Raw genomic sequence first — 10,548 nt, forward strand, 5'->3', positions numbered from 1 at the left:
ATGTACAAATGTCCTTGACACAATGGATGGATATATGGATTGTGATAAGAGTTGTACAAGCCCTCAATAAAATGATTTTATAAAAAATATAGTCCTGTGTCCACAGGGCCTCTTCTCAGGCATCTGGTATGCATATCTCTCTCTGGTCCTTGGCCTCTCAGCTTGGTGGTTCCTTGGCCTTTGGCCTACTTGAGCAAGTGTTCCAAAGCTCCCATAGTGCTCATAGATGCCCAAAGGGCTTTCACTTTGCAAGCCACCCTCCTGCCCAAAGGCACTCAGGGACACCAGGAAGAAACCCAGTGCTCTGCTCCAGGGTCTTAGAACTGCTCCTCTGCTCCGTCATGTGGGCTCTGTACTGCAGGCTCTGTTGCGTTTGCTACTTCAGGCAGGGATCTTGCTTGTACTTCACTGATGGATTTTCTATCTTGATGGTCATGGAATTCCCTTTGTTCCTGATTCTGAGATGGCTCTCATTTATATGCAGGAGAATTGCAAAGCTGACCAATAACTGAGTTAGAATCCTCTATTCGTTTTTGCATAATAACACCCAGTTATTTTGTGGGAGTTACAAAGACTAGGGATCCATACCAAGTAATTTCACTCAACTTGATTCTACACAGTGGTTCCCAGTGGTTTGCCCAAATATTAGACTATTTGCTGTTATATAAGGCAATCTAATGTAAACGATGCAATCACCCTCCATAAACACAATCTAATGTAATCAATTGAAAGGAGTTCCTTAGCGTGTAATCTGCCTCTAGACAATCAATCTATAGTTTGACAGAATTTACTCTCCCTTGTCCATTCTGCACTCTTTTTATCACTAATCCATGGATTTTGGAAAGCAAACCTCTGCATACTCTATGAATTTTGGATTTGCTACCCACCACAAATATGCAAGCCAATCCCTTGCAGTAATTCTCTCTCCTAATAAACATACAAATGAATAGAAGCATATATTCACATAGATATGTATCTTATAGATATACAGATTTCTTTCTAAAGAACCTGAAAAGACAGTGGCTATAGAATATATAACTATGTAACATTGTGTCAACTTGAAACTGATGAACCACTAAAAAAGGGGAACCCAAGCAAAGAGAAGCTAAGCCATAGGCAACTGTCAGAGGGAGGCTGTGCTCATTTGTTCAGCTGTCTGCCTGCTTGGGAGTGTGCAGTTATTTTCACAGTAGCATAGAGAGTGCTCCCAAATACTTGGCAAGACAATAACAGAACCCCTAATGAAAAGAAACGCCTGCATCTACTTTTCAAGTACACTTTAAGTGTATATTCCTAAATTGCTGGATACCAGAATATGACATGAGCCATGAATATTTCGTTCCACTCAATTCAGTATATTCTTCTCAAGTAAGACTTATAGTGGGAATTTTGACACACACTTAAAGTTATAGAAATGCAAATAAACAAATTACATTAACACACACATGTTTCTATTTGTAAAAAGGTTAATTTTTATCACTAACATTTCTATATTTAATCATGCTTTTTAATCCTATGTTTAAAGTTCTGTATTACGATGAATTGTTCTTGGGCTTTCATCATGGTAGATTTCAATGCTTAAAAAATGAATGCAAGTTAGAGAAAGATGGTCAGAACATATTAAATTGTAAATTGTAATAAGGTTTGACAGGGAATGAAACTTTCACTTGAGAAAGTTAGTTGAAATTCTTTACAATGCTGTTCACTTTAAGAGTGATTCATCATGGTTCCCCCATTTCGAACAAAGTCGATGTTGTCTTTTCCTAATTCATTTCGACTCTGAAAATTGCTGTTTTCAGTTACTGAATCAACTTGTTTTACTGCCCCGCAATGCCCCAAGAGTCCTTGCCAATGAAAGATGAAATAACAACAATAAAATATTGACTCTCAGTAGGATTGTCCTTCGCTGAGCATCCAGGTATTTCGTTCCACTCAATTCAGTATATTCTTCTCAAGTAAGACTTAGAGTCTCTTTGGAGAGAAACCATGTTATTGAAAAGGAACAGAGACTGAGAAGCCACTCCACACAGCTTTTTGAGTAAGGAAAAAAACACTATTTCTATGGTTAAAGCAAAAGACATTGTAAAGGACATCACAAACGTTCCTTTCCTCTCTGCAGGTTAGAATGACTATTACAAAATCCTTGTAGGAACAACTTGCTAACGTTCAGATTAATTTTCAGAGAAATGTTTTATTTTTCTTCTCAAGACACAGTTAAAGTTGATTAGGCAAAGGATAATAAAAAGATTGCAGCCTTTGTTTGGCCAAGCACAAAAAAGAGATTCTGTAAAATAAGTAAAATAAAATTACCCAAGGAAGATATGTAAATTTTCATTTACATGAGACTTGAAAGGGGCCTTACAGTTCAAGTATTTGAAATCCTTCCATTTGCACAGAAGAAGATTGAAGCTTTTTAACATAAAAGGTGATTGATCCCATTACTTTGCCTAGTAATGCTTGATATTAGCATTTCCCCAGAATTTACAACTGGCAAAGCAGATGAGCCATTTGGGGGGGGATTCAGTATGGAAAGCACATTCATAAAAAAAGGATTTTCTGTTACACATTTATTTGAACTGGCATTTCATTAGGAAGTTTTATGGTCCCGTACATCTGGTCCTTTACCTATAAAGAATTGTGCCTTCTATTTCATTTTTCCGACACCATTTACCCAGACGGAAACATGTGACAGTAAATGATTACAAGAAGTGGGGCACCATGATACTTCTTCAGTCGATAGCTGTACACAGTGTGGGCTGGCCATATTTGACCTCCCCTGGCTCCCCTACCCCCTTGCGGCAGGTGTCAGACTTGCCTCCTCAGTCCTTCTTATTCTGACACCAACCATTTTCTCCCCGCTGAATTTGTATCCATGCTGAATTTGATGATTTCTTGCAACGGCCACACAGAACTCACAGACGGTATTCCTGATTATTTTTTAGATGATTTACTGGAGACATGAAGAGGTTACCACAAGCAAGATCAGTAAGTGTGGACACAGCTGTTGCTCCACAGCAGCACCCCTCCTCAGCCACTAGCCAAGTCTCTTTCTATTCTCTGCCTGTCAGCCAGGTGGTCCCTTGACTTCGGCCTCAGTGAACTTGGGAGTCAGCTCACTTGTCCCTCTGTGTCGCAGCCCGGTGTCTTGGGCCAAATGAGGAGAAGTTATCCACAGTCTGGCCATTGCTCCTGGGAAATCCCACACTACAGTCTCTGGTGCATCTGGTTAGGTCGGCATCCTCCACTGCACACAGAGATCTTGGATGTGCTTTTCCGAATGGTCTTGCGATTTTGTGTTCCAGAAGGCTCTTACATACTGAGGAATGCTTTTGATGGATGCGTGGTTTTGATGGACGTGTAGTTTGTTTTTAGCCAACCAAGCTCCCAGGAGTGGTGTCTTAAGTCACACTGGAGTCGTCTTAAAGGTGTCCCCAAGGAAACAAAGGGTGTGGCTTTGTTTACACCTCTACTAAGGTCAGGATTTAACCCTACTTTAAGCCCATCACAGAGAATTCCCTCTAAAATGGGATTATCACTGCAGGCTATAAGGTGGAATTGTATATGGATCAAGAGGCAGCGGTGGGAGCAGAACAAGGGAATGCTGCCTGATTTAAAATCAGGAAAGGTGTGCGCCAGAGTTGTATCTTCTCACTATATTTATTCAATCTGTACGCTGAGCAACTAATCTGGAAGTTAGACTATATGAAGAGGAATGTGGCATCAGGCTTGGAGGAAGGCTCATTAAAAACCTGGGATCTGTAAATAACATAACGACTTGCTGTAAAGGAAGAGACGGTGAAGTTTTTACTGCCAAAGACCAAAGACTTTCTTAACTCCATGTTTACAGCTGGACCAATAAGCAACATCACGATAAATGGAAAACAGATTAGGCAGTCAAGGGTTCAATTTACTTGGATCTATCATCAACATCCATGGAAATGGCAGTTCAGAAATAAAACTCTTAGAAATGTTAAATCAAATGTTGAAGTGGTAATAGGTAAAGTCATCACTTTGAGAACTCAATTAGTTATACCTGTCCCCTGTCAGGGTACTTTCAACCTCCTCATGTGCATGAGAAAACTGGATAAGGAATAATGAATGCACTTTGATGATAGTGTTTGTGAAGAACACTGACTGTACCATGGATTGTGGGAAGGATGAACAAATCTGCCACGGAAGAAGTGCGTCAAGAAAGCTTCTTAGGAGCAAAAATGGAAAGCCTTTGTCTCCCTTATTTTAGGATGTATTGTCAAGAAGGGCCAAACTTTCAGGAAGTATCTCATGCTGTTTCGACAAGCTGCTCAATCCCTGAAAGCACTCTCTCAACGACACCAAGAAATCGGAAAGACAGTCATCTGGCCAACTGACTGCTGGAGATCCATATTTCTACCCATTCTAAAACCAAGTTGACACAATCGAATGGGGAAATTATCAAACATTATCATTGTGGTAATTAGGGTTTGTGTCAACTTGACTGAGGCAGGATCCTCAGTCGTTTAGCCGTAAGGACCACCACTAGACTAGCAAATGTAACAACTCATTTAGCTCCACCAGAAAACTTCCTGCCTGAAGTACTGAGCAATCACTTTGTGGGCAGGCAAACCCATGCTGCTCTCTGTTGTCCTCTTCAGTGTAAAGTTCTCTCTTTTGTAGCTAGGGGCTCCTCGGGGCAGGCACCCCAGGTCCAGAGATCCACTCCATACCCACCGTTTCTCTGTAAGAGTACGATCCCATTCCTTTGGAGGGTGGCCAGTTAGACCATAGTCACTGTGTTTGATATCTTAGAAACAGTCAACTTCTCTTCTCTGAACATAATATGTTCATCTTTGAAAAACTCCTTTCCATTTCTGCTGAACGTACAGCAATTATTCTGACAATACTTTCAGCTCCTTGACCATTTTCAGGAATTGCATAATTCACTCAGACTATCTCATGGGAATTTGGGGCATCACACAAGGCTGAAACCAATGCCACCCTCTGGTTGTTTGACACTTTTTCTCCTTATATTATATGTTTGTTTACTGGAGTAACAAGTCAAGGGAAAAAGATTGTATTCTTTCATCAAAAGTACAATGAGTTTTATGAAACAAATAAATAAATATTGCAAGCATGGTTCTATCTAATTTTTTGTCCCTAGGGACCGAATGGACATTACTGTGGGCACTCAGAATGCGCTGCTGCACAGCTGAACTTTACAAGAAGAGGACGGAATGTAAATGTGTGATCTCCACATCGGGTGGTTGCCCAGCTGCCCACCTCAGAGAAAACCCTGACGACAAGCGCCTTGTTAACAACTGGTTTGCTGAACTCAATGAAAAATTAGGTAACAGGTCTGCCAAACTGGCTGGACCCCACCACTGGAAGGACCGAAATTCTACCCTTTACATCCATGGTTGAAGAAGCTCTCTCATTCCCTGAATTGCAGGAAGTAGAAGCCCATGGTCTACAATTCCAATACCTTTGAACTTCTTCCCTGTTGGCATTTCCTCTTTTTTGTCTTGCTCAAAAATGAAACAAAACTTGGCTATTGAAAAATATTCTGAAGAAAACCTAATATCATCTCTCATCAAGTGCTGGCTTCCTCTGCACAACTTCACCTAACATTCTTCCAGGCCTACGCTTGAGCACTTCCAGTAAGTGGGAGCTCACCTTTATCTAAGGCAACACAAATATTCTGGTGGGGATTTTTTCCTTTTAATAAGTGGAGCAATCTTTCCATGCAATGATTACTTTGGAGGGTCTGGTTCTACACATTGGGATCCGATGAAGCAAGACTGGGTGGCACGAGCAGTAGCCAATCAGCTGCTAAACTGAAGATTGGACCACAAACTGACCAGTCATCACAGTAGGCCATAAGTCACTCAATTAGCATCGTCCTAGCTAATCATTTTATGGGAGTTACAAGACCACGACTGGAAAGAACTTACAAGAAAGACTCACTGCATTGCAGATGCTCAACTTCATAACGAATCAGGGAAATGCAAATGTAAAACACTACTAGATTTTTTCCCCTAAGTAGTAGGTAGACAAAGGAGTCCTGGTAGGGGAGAGATTAGGAGTTCAGCTGCAATCCACAAGCTCAGGGTTCTAAACTTCCAGCCACTCCACAGGAGAAAAACAGGACTTTTTACTCCCATAAACAGATACCGTTTCAGAAACTCACCAGGGCATGCTGCCTGTCCTGTGGGGTCACTGTGAGTCGGCATAGACTCAATGGTACTAAGTAGTGAATATTAGGTAGACAAAATACCAAATTTGGGCAAACTGTTCAGTAATAGTAATTCTTTTTAACTTCTGTTCCAACCACTTCAGGAAACAGTTTGCTTTTCTTATAAATGTGATGATGTATACATTTTAAAGCCCAGCTATTTCATTAGTATATATAGATTCCTGAAAAAATTGTTGTTCCGCAGGAAAATTCCTGTTGATAATATTTTTGCTCATAATAGAAAAAAACTGAAAACAACCAAATACCTATCAACAGTGTAATATAAGTTGTATATAAGCTGTGGGAAACTCTTATAATGTGATTCTATAAAGCATTACATTTTCAATGATTTAAAGCTATACACAGGAGCGTTAATGGATTATGCAATAACATAATTTTGTGTGCGAGTAGAGTCATGGGAAAATATATTATTTAACTAAGCCGTAAAACTAAACTATATATACTTGGGGGTATATCTAGAAACCTTGGGGAGCTCTGGTAATGCAGTGGTTACCTATGGGGCTGCAATCCACAAGGTCAGCAGTTAAAAACCACCAGCTGCTCTAAAGAAGAAAGACAGGGCTTTCTACTCCCTTAAAGAATCGCAGTCTTGGAAAGGACGGGGGCAGTTCTAGCCTGTCCTATAAAGTCACTGTGAGTCATCATTGACTCAGTGGCTGTGAGTTTGGTTTGGGTTTTATAGGAACTTTGGAGCCCTGATGGTTAGTGGCATATGCATTGGACGGTTAACCACAAGGTCAATGGTTTGAAACCTCCAGCTGTTCCATGGGAGAAAGATGAGGCTTTCTACTCCTGTAAAGAGTTACAGTCTCAGAAACTCACAAGGGCAGTTCTGCTCCGTCCTCTGGGTCACTATGACACAGAATTGGCTTGATGGTAGTGAATGAGGATAGGAATCCTTGTAGCAAAAAAGTTAAGCACTTGGCCTTTCACTGAAAGGCCTATGATTAGAAGCTACTCAGTGGTTTCCAAGAAGAAAAGACATGGCAGTCTGCTCCCATAAAGACTACAGCTTTAGAAACCCTATGCGGCATTTCTACTCTGTCATATGGAGCTGCTGTGAGTTGGAATCAGCTAGACAGCACACCACAACAAAGGTATAAAACCTCCAAATGGAACGCAAGGCGAAGGTTAATATATGGTTCAGGTTATCGGTTATTGCTAGGTGGAAAGAGGGAGCTGTGATCAGGGGAGGCCATTTAATAGGTCCTGGGGAATTATAATCCTGCATTTCTTGGTCTTGGTGGTATATACATAGGTGTTCATCTATTGCTCTTTAATATGCATGCTAGTTTTCAAAATTTCAAATTTACAGATTCTAAGAGACCAAAAACAGATACCCCCAATTCAATAGGTTAGGATGGCACTCAGAAATCAGAATGATCACATTCCATAGTGAGTCTTTATTATTATTACTTTTGTTTAGGATTCTTCAGTCTTAGAACTTGGTCTTTCAAAAAGAGCTACAATGTGATAAAAAGAGACAATTTATTTTTCAAAATTACACAGGTCTTCAGTTTTAGAATCATCACTTTACTAACCCCAAATCTGAGCATTTACAAAAGAAAATCAAAAGAAGTTCCATTTAGGAAAGTTACACAAGAATCTTGTGAGCAAGCCACACCATAAAACATCTCCGTACCATGTCAGTACCATATTGAGAAATCCAATCAACCATTATACCTTTATTGGTTGAGGTATTTCGTACCTGAAAGTCAACCCCATGCCCTCTTGATTTATCATTTCCTATAGAAATCTAAAACACTGTCATTTTCACAAAATATGAAATTATTGCCAACGACCTTTGCAGAAATAAAATTTGGTTATAGGATATAAAATATAAGAAAGGTGACATAGGTCAGCTGCCAGTCAATATTAACGTTAACTTTTTCTAAGATACATTAAGTTATAACAATAAACCCAAGGAACACTGATTATCTTGGGGATCTCCATATAGAGTGCTGCTCTGCCAAGCAATGCTTCTCCGGAATAATTTTATTTTACATATTTACATATTACGTTCTCGACTAGACACAACAAGGAACTGCTCCAGCCACCACATCTCAATGGCAGTGTTCAGGTCGAAAGTTTTCCTTTAACTTTTTGCTCACAGCAAGCGGCACCGACAGCCATTTTCTTCCAGATTCAAGGACTCTGAATTCTCAGCTAGTTGTTTTTCCCGTGGAACGAAGAGCAACATTAAGGATTGGAACTGATAAATACTGTCTCTGATTGGTTGTTTTCAACATTAGCTACACTTTTGACTTCTGTGCTTCTACCAGGCTGTATGACCCTTTCATGTTGGCTTTTCTTGCAAAGTAAATGATCATTCCAATGGCAGGTATCATTAAGGTGGATGCACAATAGAGTACAACAAGTTCAGGAGAAAAATAGTCAGTATTTTCTCTTCCTGGAAAATAAGGAAATGGATACAATTAATACCTAATGCAAAATGAAACCATTTAATAATAATAGCAACACACTCTATGATAACAGTACAATTAGTTCTCCCAGAGAAGTGAATCAAAGCAGCAATAAGGACAATTGGATCCAAAGTGCATATTTCTCTAAATTTTCCAAATAATCAGAAAGTAGTTGTTAAGGTCTTTACAGTTCTGAGGATGATGCTCATTGGTTTCCATGATCTTGGATTCAAGCGGCTTCAAGTTGAGTTGTAGAGTGGGTGAAAATTTGAACGATTACTTTGCAGGAATAGGAAATGGGGAAAAGTGTATCTACAAGAGAACTGTGACCCTAAAAACCATTAATTGAAAAGACTAACCAGTTCTCCAAGCAAATCTCTGTAACATTTAGACTGCATCCAGGACACATATTGCCCTAAGTGGATTGGACCCCACATGTTACAGAGAGCCATAGGGTTTACTTGACTGCAATAATTATGGATGCAGATATTGGCGCAGAGGATTCAAACTGCCAACCTTTGGGCTACTAATTAAGTGTGAATCTATCTCATCCCACAGAAACTGCCAGCCAACAGTCAAATATAAGATAAAGGCAAACAAATTTTAGCTATGGATTTTTCAGAGATATATAGAAAACTTTACATTTCATGTGTCTGAAATAGGGCATCTCAGTGTATATTAATCTTTTTCAGTATTGATACCATTTCTTGATAAACTGAAGTTCTTTATCATACACAACTCATTGTTTGTATCATACACAAACTCACTGCCATCGCGTCAATTTTGACTTACTATGACCCTAGAGGTCAGGGTAGAACTGCCCCATGGTTTTCCAAGACTGTAACTCTTTACAGGAGTAGAAATGCGGCTGAGCTCAGTTAGCAGCCCAGCGTGTGACCATTACACCACCAGGCCTCCTGATTACTTCATCTGAAATATCACTTTCTCAGAGATGTTTTCCTTGACATGCACTTCCCGTATTTTAAATTAGAAACCCAAACACATTCTCATAACCCACTACCATGATTTGTAATTACACATTTCTTTGTACGATTATCTATTACCTTTTATTTTCTCCTTTAGACTATACGGGTTTGTATGCCTATTTTCACTTTGGTCTGGCCCTGAGAAGTCAGTACCTAGCTCATTGTTTGGTATAGTTGATAAACGATGGAGATTAAAAATAATAATAATACATGTTCTTCTTTCTACACCATACTATTTACCATTAAGTTGTAAATTGAGGGCACAAGGGATAACACACAAAAACTTTATAATTAGTACCCTTTCGAGCCTACTAAAAAAATCTGAGAGCTATAATACTCTTAAAATCCTAAACCTATAAGAACATCCAAAGAAGAAAGCACGGCATTTATTGGAAATCTGCCTCTATATAAACTTACTTTACACCGCATTATATGATCTCATAGATATCACGTTTCTCTGAGAGTATGCCATCGAGGCCTGGTGGCACCATGGGAGGAGTTTGACAGCTAACAGAAAGCTGAGTGGTTAGAACACACCCAGCAGATTCACAGGAGAAAGGCTTGGTGATCTGTCCCTAGGTACAGCCTAGGACAGAGGGCATCACTCAGAGTAAGAATTGACTCACGGGTACCCAACAGCAACAAGAGTATATATGCTGCTTCCATACTGGTAGCTATGAGATATTTGACCTTTCTAATAATAGCTTTATCAGTATATAATTCACATATCATCAAACTCAATGGTTCAGTCATATTAAGAAGAGATGTGCAATCATCATTATAATCAATTTTAGATCATTTTCTTCTTTCTTGTGCTCATTGCTGTTAGTTCCCCATTTCTTCCCAACTTCCCCTGCCATGCCCCTAGATAGTTATTAATCCAATTACTATCTCTACAGATTTACGTGTT

At 39.6% G+C, this 10,548-nt stretch overlaps 1 protein-coding gene across 1 annotated transcript in view; it reads right to left on the reverse strand.

Moving 5' to 3' along the window:
* Positions 1-7,612: 7,612 nt before the first annotated feature.
* Positions 7,613-10,548, reverse strand: part of VCAM1 (vascular cell adhesion molecule 1) — a 22,529-nt gene continuing 19,593 nt past the window's right edge. Inside the window, exon 9 of the mRNA XM_004699227.2 lies at positions 7,613-8,639. Coding sequence (XP_004699284.1) covers positions 8,482-8,639 — 158 coding nt within the window. The 3' untranslated portion in view covers positions 7,613-8,481. The remainder of the gene's footprint in view (positions 8,640-10,548) is intronic.

This window comes from Echinops telfairi, unplaced genomic scaffold (assembly GCF_000313985.2).
Source record: "Echinops telfairi isolate 266 unplaced genomic scaffold, ASM31398v2 ScPeMD7_443;HRSCAF=831, whole genome shotgun sequence".
Classification (NCBI taxonomy): Eukaryota; Metazoa; Chordata; class Mammalia; order Afrosoricida; family Tenrecidae; genus Echinops; species Echinops telfairi.